The following is a 12419-nucleotide window of genomic DNA, read 5'->3' on the forward strand; positions in this document are numbered from 1 at the left end:
ACATGCACTGCAGCTCTTGAACTACTGAGCTTTTTACCACATTGGAAAAAACGGATCTTGCTGTTTTGGTTGCTGACCCCTGCATTCAGGCTTCTCATGCACCAGCGTTCCACTCTCTGGGGCTGCAAGGCCAGTGGAGGGATCAGTAGTCATGCTCCCTTTTTCAGGGATGGTTTCCTGTCCTGGTCCCTCACGTACGTTTGTCTCTCATACCTGCCTGCATGAGCTTCAGCTGCTTCTGCCTCTCCTCCTCCATCTTCTTCCTGTAATCTCCAAACATGGCTCGCATGACCTGGCGCTTCTTTGCCAGCACAGCCTTATGACTGCGTAATATCTTGACGGCATGTTGCGCTTCTTCAGCTGAACCGTTGGAAAGGAGAGACAAGTGCACACACGATAAAAATCTCCTCTGTTGCTCTGCCCTTGCACCCCTGCTCCTGCCTTGCTCCCCTTCCAACAGATCACCCTGGTTTACTCACTTACTCACCCTGCTTTGGAGTGGATTTTTGTGTCTTCAGGCCAAGCTCCAACCGTTCCACGCACCAGTCCACTTCCCTCCACAGCTGTTCATCAGACTGCTACAGAACACAGAGAGGGGAGGAAAACAAATTGTCCAAAAACTAAACCAGCTCCTGCTATGCAATAAGGGAAACCAAGGGTCTACTGCTGTAGGAGTCATATGTTCATGATTTCACTCCCTCACAGCTGGCTTAATTTCATATTCTTGTTGACACTTTTTGTCCAGCAGCTTCTGTCTCAAATGATGATCTCAAGCCTTTGTACACAAAGCATTGAAACCTCCTAACTCTACTCTGTGCAAGATTTTCTTGCCTATGTCTGTCCAGCACTGTGGGAGCCCTTGATCTTGCAGATGTTATACAAACATGAAGTAAGTTGTTTTTCAGAGACGGAAACCAAGGAAGAGAGAGGTGAAGTGACTGTCCCAAGGCTGCCCAGTGAGTGACAAAATGCAGAAGAGTGTCTGGTGTCCAGGCTGCCACTCCCCGAGGGATGTGTGAGGGTTAATTACTTAATGTCTGTGAAGATGGACAGAGCTATCTGAGCACTGAGTATTAACCAGCACTGGGTGCTGGCACAGGAAGTAGCAGGGTTGCCTCCTACAGCTGAAGCAGCATCATTCCCTAGATGATGAACATAAGAACATAAGAATGGCCATCCTGGGTCAGACCAAAGGTCCATCCAGCCCAGTATCCCGTCTGCCGACAGTGGCCAATGCCAGGTGCCCCAGAGAAGAACAGAAGACAATGATCAAGTGATTTTTCTCCTGCCATCCATCTCCTGCCCTTGTACTGAAGGCTAGGGCACCATATTTTACCCCTGGCTAATAGCCATTTATGGACCTAACCTGCAATGCTGTGTTACACATGTGATGCCCCCACCCCCACCCAAGGTCTTATCACCTCTTTGTTCCGGCTACTCAACCACAACTTTTTTTCCAATAGGTTTTCAGTCTCCTGCCTCCTTCTGGTGCCTTATATGCAGCACCCTCCTGAGAGACAGGTAAAGGGCTGTGGGGCTGCTCACCTCAGGCTGCTCTGGTCTAGGGCAGTAGTTGCTCAGATTCGTCTTCTGAGGTGAGCTGGTGGTGCTCAGTCCAGTTCCTAATGCCCACGATCAGCCAAACTACTGCAGTGGTCCGTCTCAGCAGAGAGGCCAATAGCAGAATGGTCACAGACACTGAACCCTGCCCATTTCACATTTTTGGAGGGGGTGCTCTGAAGGTCAGGGTTGGGGCACAGAAGCTGGATGGAGGAATAAGCTCACAGAGCAGTTTCCTGTGTTACAACCTTCAACATTTCAGAGTGGCTGACCTGACACCATTCATGAGAACTACATTTGCTGACATTTTAAAGAATAAGACAACAGAGATTACAGATTTCAGAGCATTAGCAGATGGTGAGGTGCACTTTAATGATCCCTTAATACATGACTAAAGAACATTTGGTGCTTTCAACCTCTTTTCATGCCATTATAAACCCAGAAACAGGAGGTCTTCTGTGCTCTGTTCCTGTTTCTGTAACAGTCTTGATCTTAGTAAGTCAGTTAATCTCTCTGCATTTCAGTTTCACCATTTGCATAATGGGGTTAATACCTACCAGCCAGGGATGCTGCAAGGTCTTGTTATGTGTCTGCAAAATACTCAGACTCTCAGACATGGTTCTAAGGTAGGACAAAGTAAGCTAGATCACCCCCACTGGTTAGGTTTTCAGTCACAAGGAAACCCTAACGGGATAAGCAGCAATAAAGGCGTCTCTGTTTCCAGTCTGTGCTACCACACAGATTTAGGAACCCCATACACACATTAATGTTCCCTTCCAAGGAAACTCTGGAACTTAATGGTGACGTTATGTTCATTTATTAGGCAGAAATTAATTCACCTACCTGTGAGGTCTTGTCCTGGAGAGACAAATCTGTGCCTTCACACTGACTGGCTCCTGCCTTCACCTTCTTGTGGACCTCAGCTTCTGTCATCTCCTGCTTACTGTTTGATGGTTTCTTTTTCTTTTTCTTCTTCTTCTTGGGTGCTCCAGCTGCTGCAGTTTTCTCTACCCCAACCTCATCTACAGGAGCAGTCTCTGGTTTTTGGGTCTCTGAACTGGGAACCTCTCTCCCTGCTTCCCCACTCGCACTGCCTATGACCTCAGGCACACTAGCATCTACCAGGGTTGAATGATTCGTTAGTTCTGCAGGTGATATGCCATTGGATGTCACAACTTCTGCTAGACTCTCCGCTCTTTGGCCTGTAATAACAGATGGCATCAAGGGGCCATCTGCATCGGGGATGACAAAATTGAAAGCAAATTTGGACTCTTGTTCAGGGGTGGAAAAGTTCAACACTCCTCTCAGACCTTCTTGTTCTGAGGAACTTACACTGATGGGTGCCTGTTCAGAGCCACCTATCCCCTGGCCCTCTTCCACAGTTCCATTGTTTGCTTGTGGCTCCACCTCAGAAAGTGCAAAGTTGAATTGGAAGCTGTTATCAGATGTTGTGAACCAATTTATTGTTGACTCAGAGGTCTGTCCAGATCGTTTCTTGTATACTATGCTCCCTGAAGCCTGTGCATTCCTTTGCGGTATTTGCGCTTCCCCAGGTTTCATGGCTAGAGAGACGAGGAAGATTTGTGTTTCTATTAATTCTCTAATTTCTTACCACATTGGTGCCACATTTATAATCATTCACTTCTGTGAGGGACATCCATCCCATGTGTATGCCGAATGCTATTGTATTTGGGCTGGGGTGTTTTACCGGTATCCGCAAGGGATTGGGGGCAAAATGACCACATCGGCAGAACTATCTGTCTCTCGCTTTCCATATGGAGCAACTGACATGCAGAGGGAATGGGCAACATGCTCCTATGTATTCACGCCTCGTACGCTACCACCACCCCAGTCTCCCACACAGATCCAAAGTGGATTCGTGGAGGATTTCCATCTTCAGCTATTTCATCTGGCTTAGTGTCACATTAGGTCTTATTTTAGCTGTCATTACTAGAGCTTCCAGAACTATGAACTTCTCCTTTACAATGGACCTCATCCCACAGCGATCTTCAGACATATTTGGTCTTTACCTCACCCGTAAAATGCACTTCAGCCCTGGGATTATAGGTGCTTACAGCCCCTTCCACTTTAATGGCTTCTGGCTGGCTCTTTAAAGAACATGACAGAAAGAAAGACAGCTTCTTCCTTCCGGGAATGACTGGATGAGAAGCCTCAGGAAAGGCCATTTGCCCACACCTGACGCCACATCAGAGGGAACCAAATGGTTCTGTAGACTCCAGGGATGGCCCCAGCCTCACCTGCTTTCTCTGTCCTCATCCACTCCTCAGCCATTTTTGATCGGTAATCCCCAAACACGCGGTTCATCACCTGCCGCTTCTTCACAAAAGGAGCTTTGTGGGAGCGCAGGACCTTGAGGATATGCTGTGTCTCTTCTGCTGCACTCAAGGAGTCAACCGACACAAAGATAAGAAATGGGATCACAGTGAGTCTTACGAATCAGAATCCGGGAGGGAAGTGATGGTGCTTCTTCCCTCAGATCAGAGAAAGGTCTCAAAGTGGCAGTGCTACAGATGTGTCCCAGCCACTATTATTTAACTGCATGCAGACAGGAATGGCTTTGGGTGGGAGTCTGGGACATCACATACAAAAATTAGTCCCTTATCAGCGGTTCAGAGATAGGGATTTCAGGATTTTTACAAATGGATGCCATTCTGTGTAATATTTTTGGCGGGGAGGAAGCTCATTCTCACATGCTTATTATTACTGCATATATCTTTCTATTTTACCTGTCCTGTAGTACGTGGGTACTGACTACAAGATACTTGCATAACCAAGAGGACATAAGTCAATGGTGTAATACATAAATGATCAAATCTCCTGCTTCTGCATAAGCCAATGGCTGCAGTGGTCAGGAAGTAATTTTGCATCTTCACATGCACCTTAATACAGGGGGCAGACATCTTACAAGGGAAGTTTAATGTCCTGTGAATTAGGTGGACTAATTTAAATAAAGGAGATTAACATAACTGATTAACATCACAATATAGATAATAAAAAAAACAAAACAAAAAAACCCAAACATTGATTTTAAATCAAGCTACCAAAAAAGCTAAGACTGACTGTGCTTAGGGTGTACTTAATTTTGGAGTAAGTACCATTGAACTCACTGGCACTTCTGTAGTTTTTTTTTTTTTTTTGAAAAACAAGTGTAGAATGGGGTTGCCTTGGAAAAGCTGAGTTACGCTGAAGTCAAACAGAGAGTAGACTTATGGCATCAACATGTATTAATGTACTACATATACTACAACGTGAGTTGATAGATACTGATACAGATGCAGTACACCCTCGATATAATGGACCCCGTTATTCCGGTCATTGGTTATAATGGATGTCTGCTCTCTCTCCTTCTTCCCCTCACTCCCCAGAAAGTTGAGTACTGTGCTGTACTGTAAAAAACTCACCAGCGTGGCCACCAGGTGCTCCAGAGACTCAGACCTCTGCAGCCATGGGGTCCCCTGACTGCAGTCACCACCGGCTTTGCCAAACCCCACACACGCCCCGTCTCATGGCTGAGACTGCTGTAGCTGCAGACTCCCTGGTCGTGGCTGGGACTGCCACAGTTGCAGCTTCCCTGGCTGCACCACAGTTGTGGGGTCCCCCACACACACTGAGACCACCCCAGAGGCTGAAAGAGCCCCTGTGCTCTGCCCTGCATGTGGGCAGCTCAGAGCTGGAGGAGCCACCAAGCTCAGGGCAGAGCACAGGTGACTGGGAACCAGACGAGCCCCCTGGCTGTGCCCTGAGTCTCAATGGCTCAGAGACAGAGGAGATACCACACTCCATTGGAGCCAAGAGAAGCTGGGAAGGTCAGTGAGCTCGGATATACCCTCGGATATAATGGACTTTTGGTTTTAACAGACACCCCTCCACCCGTTAGTCTGTTATATCGAGGGTTTACTGTACACTCCCTCAGGAGTGTCCTCTTTTTTGAAAGGCCAAATATGGTAATCCTAGAGGAATGAGGCAAAGGGGCTAAAAGGAAGGGGATGAGGGAAGAAAGCATGCCCAAGGAAAGAGAGATTCCAGGTCACTGGAACAAGGGGGGACAGGCAGATGGGGTTTAAAATGGAACAGAAGTTAAAGAAGACCCATATGTTGCATTGCATTTCACATTTAGAATTAATCCCAATTATGATTCAATAGACAGAGAAATTATAAAGGGCGCTGGGTGAACTGAACCAGCACAAAGTTTAGCTTTTAGCCAGAAATCTTGGGAGAGGTAACACACCTTGCTCTGGGGTAGGGTTGAGATGTAGAAGGCCCATTTCCAGCTGCAAAATACACCACTCCAGCTCATCCTGGAATGTCCCTTTAGGAGCCTGGAATATCAGGAAGTGTACACATGGGATATTTATTATTGTGGTGGGGAGGGGTAAGTGTACAAGCCCTACAGCCTGGTAGCTGACACCATAAAAGGTTGTCCTAAGACGCTCGGGCCTGAGCTACAATAAGTTAATCACAAAGGTCGCTTCTAGCTTTAACTTCTACAAACACTGCATGTCAGCTGCAAAGCAATAAAGAATAAAAGTATTAAGGGCCCTGCATTAATCCAGGCTCAGAGTAAGGGTGCCAGGGTGGTTAAATTGTTAAAAGCCTACTAAATGAGGCCACTGTATCACTGAAGTTAGTGATAGAAAAGATGAGTTACCTTCTGTCATCCAGTCCATTTCTACACGGTCAGGATTTTCCCTACAGAATTTTTCTAGTTTGATGGCCCCTTCTAAGTAATGGGAGTTCCCCGCAAAACAGCCTCCAGTCTAACAGATCTCTGTCAGGGAACTGTCTTCCTTGTGTAACTTACACCCGATCCCTACCCACTCTCTCTTGGTTACATTACATAACCTGCATCTGTGTTACAATGGAAAGACCAAAGTATGCCAAACAAAATCAAACAGAAATTGAAATACACTTGAACCTATGTAAATGAAACAAAGCAGCAGACATGTAGCACTTTAAAGACTAACAAAATGATTTATTTGGTGATGAGCTTTCGTGGGACAGACCCACTTCTTCAGATCTGAAGAAGTGGGTCTGTCCCACGAAAGCTCATCACCAAATAAATCATTTTGTTAAAGTGCTACATTTTTGCTGCTTTGTGTTGTTGGAGTACAGACTAACATGGTTACCTCTCTGTTACTATTCACTATGTAAATAAATTACACTGAACAAACAGAGGGCTCATTAAACCCAAAAGATTAGTGCCAAGATTTTCAAAACTGACTAATAATGTTGGGGCTCAACTTGAGGTACCTCAGTGGGGCCTGAATTCAAGAGGGTAGGTGCTCATCACTGTCAGACAATCAGGCCTCTTTATAGTATATAAAGAGAGGTCATCCACGAGTTCGTTTACCTCAGGTCCACCATCACTGATACCCTGTCGTTGGACGCTGAGCTAAATAGGAGGATTGGAAAAGCGGCCACACTCTGTCCAGACTCAGCAAGAGAGTGTGGAATAACAACAAGCTGTACACTCACACCAAAATGCAAGTCTGCAGAGCCTGCATCCTCAGCACCCTCCTTTATGGCAGCGAGACTTGGACCCCGTATGCCTGCCAGGAAAAGAGGCTGAACGTCTTCCACTTGCTCTGCCTCAGGCGCATCCTTGGAATATCATGGAAGGACAGAGTGATCAGCACCACCGTCCTCGAGCAAGCTGGAATCCCAACCATGCACACCCTCCTCAGGCAGCGGCGGCTCCGCTGGCTTGGCCACATCCACAGGATGAATGAAGGAAGGATTCCAAAAGACATCCTGTATGGTGAGCTAGCCTCTGGCAAAAGACCTCCCGGACGCCCCCCGTTGCACTACAAAGATGTCTGCAAGAGAGACCTCAGAGAGGTAGACATCGAGCTGGACAACTGAGAAGAACTAGCAGACGACTGCAGCAGATGGAGGCAGGGGTTACACAAGGGCCTTCAGAAGGGCAAGATGAGGATCAGACAGCTAGCAGAGGAGAAGCGAGCGCACAGAAAGCACAGTAAGGACTTGCCAGACACCCACTACATCTGCAAGAGATGCAGCAAGGACTGTCACTCTCGTGTGGGTCTTCATAGTCACAGTAGACGCTGTAAATGAAGCCCTCAATTGAAACTATAAAGGGCGCGATCCATAGTCTATGCAGACTGAAGGATGCCTACTACTAGGCCTCTTTAAGCTCTCAAGCTGGGCTCACAAAATCACTAGTCAGTTTTAAAAACGTTGGGTTGGATTCTTTTTTGTCAATATAAGTAAAGATGGTAGCTCTCAGGGTTGACTGACTGTAGACGATTTACAGGATTTCTTATATTCCTCAAGAATATGCCACAGGAAAAAATTAAAATGAGAATAGCTTGTGTAGGTTTAAAAATGACAAGAAAAGTTGGAAATTACATTGGTCCATTTTTAATTTTTTTGAAATATTTTAAATTTAGGGCTTTCTTCTGCAATCACATATATTTGGGAATCAGTGTAAATTCTTTTACCTGAATATAGCATTGTTCACAAAGTACTGTACTTTGACTAATACATTCCATTGTATTTATCACTACAAAAATAAGAGAGCTTTTAAAAAAGCCATTACAAATACTAGCAGGAGGACCGATGGTGGGCCTGCTCATAGATAGAGAACTAGGGAGAGCGTTACGGAGGACAGACAATGCATGGTAACCTCTGCAGGGGCAGCAGGAAGATCCCGTGAAAGATCATAGCAGCTAGCAAGCTCCAAGGTATCAGTAACTGGAGTGCAGAAAGCAATGAAGAAAACGTAGACATTACCTCTTCCATTAGGAAAGCCGGCTTTCCTAAAGCCCTGCTCTGGAATCCTCCTACACAGCTCCTGTTACCTAGAAACACAAGACAGTAAGGGAGCTTCTGTTTTCTTTATATCAGGGGAAGAAATGTAGAGGCAGCAATGATGGAAGCACCCTGGGGATCCTTCAAAGTAACATTTCAAGTGTGGGAAAGGAGTACGACCACCTGACTTAGCAGCTCATTTCAGAAAGCTCTCTATTGTGGGGGACAAGAAGGGGATCAAACTAAGGCGGCCATGTGTCCTCTACAGTCCAAGAAGAAGCAGAGAGCTGAGATTTCAACTGGTGCTCCAACTCTGATAGATAGCACCTTCTTCAGCAACCAACTGGAGTCATTAGGGGAAGCTGCAGTGTCAGCTGACTGGTTTGCATAGGACACAAAGTAACTGGTTTTGTCTTTTAATGATTAGTTACTCATATCAGCTGCTGGACATTGCAGTTGAAAAATGGACATCTGACAACCCACTACTCCTGACTGAGGGGCACGCTCTGGCCCAACAGCATAAAGGATGCTGCCAGTGGCTACTGACCAAAGCCACCACAATGCAGCACATGGCTCTTACAGTCAATGTTGTGTGCACTCAGCATTCACCTCACTTTACATCTGTGTCACTTTAGTAACACCAGTAGGAAAAACCACTATGTGGACAGAAACCCACAAAATCTGGGAACCAGCATGTGGGGCAATGGTAACGAAACCTCTTGTGGGCCACACACAGAACCCCAATTGCCCAAGTGCGGCCCACACGCCACAAGCTGCACAACCGTGGTCTCGACGGTGCTCAGTTCTGCCACGAGTTCAGGGGACTGGACTTGCTGACCTCATGAGGTTTGTTCTAGTTCAAGTATTCTATGATACAGCCATCAACTGGACATCAAGCCATGAATCACTAATCACTGACCTAGTCAGCCTTCTACCTACCCTATATTCCATTCATCCAACCCATATTTCTTTAACTTGCTGGCAAGAATATTGTGGGACACCCTACCAAAAGCTTTGGTAAAGTCAAAATATACCACATACACCAGTTTCCCCACATCCACAGAACCACCGTAGAAGGCAATCAAGTTGATCAGGCATGACTTGCCCTTGGTAAATCCCTGTTGACTGTTCCTGATCACCGTCCTTTCCTCAAGAGTCTGATCCATGATTTTTCTAGAGACTGAGGTGAGACTGACCTGTCTGTACTTCACTTTTTTAAAGAAGAGCATTACATTTGCCTTTTTCTAGTCATCTGGGACCTCCTTCAATCACCATGAACTTTGAAAGATGATGGCCAGTGGTTCGGCAACCACCTCAGAAGGATTAGATCCAGCCCCATAGACATCTGCATGTCCAGCTTGTGTACATAGTCTTTCACCTGTTCTTTCACCATTGAGAGTTGCTCACCTCCTTCCCATACTGCGCTGCCTAGTGCACAGTCTGGGACTGAGACAGACAAAGCACTGAGTACTTCAGCATTTTCACCTCTCTGTCACGAGCTTGCCTTCCCCACTCAGTAAGGGTCCCATACTTTCCCTGACCTTCTTGTTGCCAATAAACCCGGATAAACTCTTTGTTACTCTTCATATCTGCTGCTAGCTGCAACTACAATTGCATTTTGGCCTTCCTGATTACACCTCTGCAGGCTCGAGCAGTATTTTATACTCCTTCCCAGTTTACTTCTCATAAACTTGTGTTTAAACTCACAGACAAAAGCTCACCTAATAAACTATTTTGCTAGTCTTTAAAGTGCTACTTGACTGCTTTTTGTTAAGATTTCTCTGTGACACCAAGCCTACCATATTTACTAATCTCTCTGCACACTGAGGTGGTTTGTTCCTGTGCTCTCAATAGGGCTTCTCTAAAATACAGCCAGCTCTACTGGACTCCTTTCCACCTCATATTGGCCTTCCAGAAGATTGTCCGTATTCTGTCTGGGAAGTAGGTTAGTTTTGATCTGATCAACAAACTTCAGCTCTGTGGAGCAGGAGAAGAGAGTTCAAGGAATCCTCACCGAAAGCACACAACCTCCACTGCAATGAGGCTTCAGCTGAGTACTGCTCCATATGCAAATCGCTATGCAGTAAAGCATGACCAGCCAACAGCACCGTTGGCAGAGCTGAGTACTGAGACCCTTTGCTGGGTTTAGTGATGCAAGAGATGAATCAGCAATGCTGTCAGATGGCTCTCAGAGCTGTAACCTATTCCCTACCAGCCTCACAGAGATGGTGCTTGGCCCTGCTAAGGGGGCAGGGGACTGGACTCCACCTCTTGAGGTCCCTTCCAGCTCTATGAGATATCTCCACATCCCCCATGAGCCTTAGGACAGCCCCTCTCTCCAGAGTACAGACAGACAGACAAGAAGCCATGCAGATGCCTCAAGGTGGGAGCTCTGCACAGGGGGACACATTCCCGAAGAAGGCCACAGCAGCAGCATGTGCCCCCCAGATCTGTAGACAGACACCCCAGGAGCGGGCCATGGACAACAGGACAGCTCCATCCCGAGCCCTGCACATTGACACCCCGTGGGGATTGCACCGGGACAGCCCCCGCCAGCCTTACACACCAGCACTGCAGGGGAGTGGCATGGCACTGAGACAGCCTCCACGGCCACGCACCTTGACACCTGGGGGGGGTGCACAGCTCTGCGACAGGCCCCTGGCCTCACACCCCGACACCCGGGGGTACAGCCCTGGGACAGACCCCTGGCCTCACACCCCGACACCCGGGGGGCGGGCACAGCCCTGGGACAGGCCCCGCACCCGGCCCCACACCCGACACCTGGGGGGGGCGCACAGCCCCGGGACAGGCCCCGCACCCGGCCCCACACCCGACACCTGGGGGGGGCGCACAGCCCCGGGACAGGCCCCGCACCCGGCCTCACACCCCGACACCCTGGGGGGGGCATAGCCGTGGAACAGGCCCCGCACCCGGCCTCACACCCCGACACCCGGGGGGGGGCACAGCCATGGGACAGGCCCCGCACCCGGCCTCACACCCTGACACCTTGCGGGGGGGGGACAGCCCCGGGACAGGCCCCGCACCCGACACCCGGAGGGGGGGCACAGCCGTGGGACAGGCCCCGCACCCGGCCTCACACCCGACACCTGGGGGGGGGGGGGGCACAGACCAGGGACAGGCCCCGCACCCGAGGGGGAGAGTACAGCCCTGGGACAGGCCCCTGGCCTCACACCCCAACAGCCGGGGGGGGGGGGGGGGCGCACAGCCCCAGGACAGGCCCCGCACCCGACACCCGGGGGGGGGGGCACAGCCCCAGGACAGGCCCCGCACCCGGCCCCTCACCCGACACCCGGGGCGGGGGCACAGTCCCGGGACAGGCCCCGCACCCGGCCCCTCACACCCCGACACCCGGGGGGGGCACAGCCCCGGGACAGGCCCCGCACCCGACACCCGGGGGGGGGCACAGCCCCGGGACAGGCCCCGCACCCGGCCCCTCACCCGACACCCGGGGGGGGGCACAGCCCCGGGATAGGCCCCGCACCCGGCCCCTCACCCGACACCCGGGGCGGGGGCACAGTCCCGGGACAGGCCCCGCACCCGGCCCCACACCCGACACCCGGGGGGGGGCACAGCCCTGGGACAGACCCCGCACCCGGCCCCTCACACCCCAACACCTGGGGGGGGCACAGCCCCAGGACAGGCCCCGCACCCGGCCCCACACCCGACACCCGGGGGGGGGGGCACAGCCCCGGGACAGGCCCCGCACCCGGCCCCTCACGCGACACCCGGGGGGGGGGCACAGCCCTGGGACAGGCCCCGCACCCGGCCCCTCACCTGGTGCTCACGCGGGAGGGGGGGGGGGGGTTGTTCCGTCCCCGAATTCCGTCCCCGGCCGCGTCCTCTCTCCCGCCCGCCGGTTCCGCCTCGCGCGGGGTCCGAGCCGCGCCAGCCTCGGGGCGCAGGGGCCGGGCCGGGCCGGGCCGGGCGTGTAACCGCACAAACCCCGCGGCCCCCGGCACTGCCCCCCCCTGCAGCCCCCCGCCCCCCTCTCCAGCCCCCATAAGCCTCCCCGAACCCCTCCGCCGCCCACCCCCGGGCAGTGCCCC

The 12419-nt window shown here is 50.6% G+C and overlaps 1 protein-coding gene across 7 annotated transcripts in view; it reads right to left on the reverse strand.

Annotated features, from left to right (window-relative positions):
• Positions 1-12203, reverse strand: part of C16H8orf33 (chromosome 16 C8orf33 homolog) — a 36812-nt gene extending 24609 nt beyond the window's left edge. Inside the window, exons 1-9 of one of the 7 annotated variants that reach the window (XM_075011306.1) lie at positions 12148-12202; positions 8335-8402; positions 7057-7182; positions 5810-5900; positions 3819-3956; positions 2404-3122; positions 488-578; positions 214-360; positions 3-122 (exon numbers count right to left, since the gene is read on the reverse strand). In XM_075011306.1, the coding sequence (XP_074867407.1) occupies positions 34-122; positions 214-360; positions 488-578; positions 2404-3122; positions 3819-3956; positions 5810-5900; positions 7057-7182; positions 8335-8343 (1410 nt within the window). In that variant the 5' untranslated portion in view covers positions 8344-8402; positions 12148-12202 and the 3' untranslated portion in view covers positions 3-33. Of the gene's footprint in view, positions 1-2; positions 123-213; positions 361-487; positions 579-2403; positions 3123-3818; positions 3957-5809; positions 5901-7056; positions 7183-8334; positions 8403-12147 lie in introns of those variants that run through there. The other 6 variants (XM_075011303.1, XM_075011301.1, XM_075011300.1 and 3 more) reach the window with 6 other exon arrangements.
• Between the last annotated feature and the right edge of the window lie 216 nt (positions 12204-12419).

Source organism: Carettochelys insculpta, chromosome 16 (assembly GCF_033958435.1).
Source record: "Carettochelys insculpta isolate YL-2023 chromosome 16, ASM3395843v1, whole genome shotgun sequence".
In the NCBI taxonomy this organism is placed as follows: Eukaryota; Metazoa; Chordata; order Testudines; family Carettochelyidae; genus Carettochelys; species Carettochelys insculpta.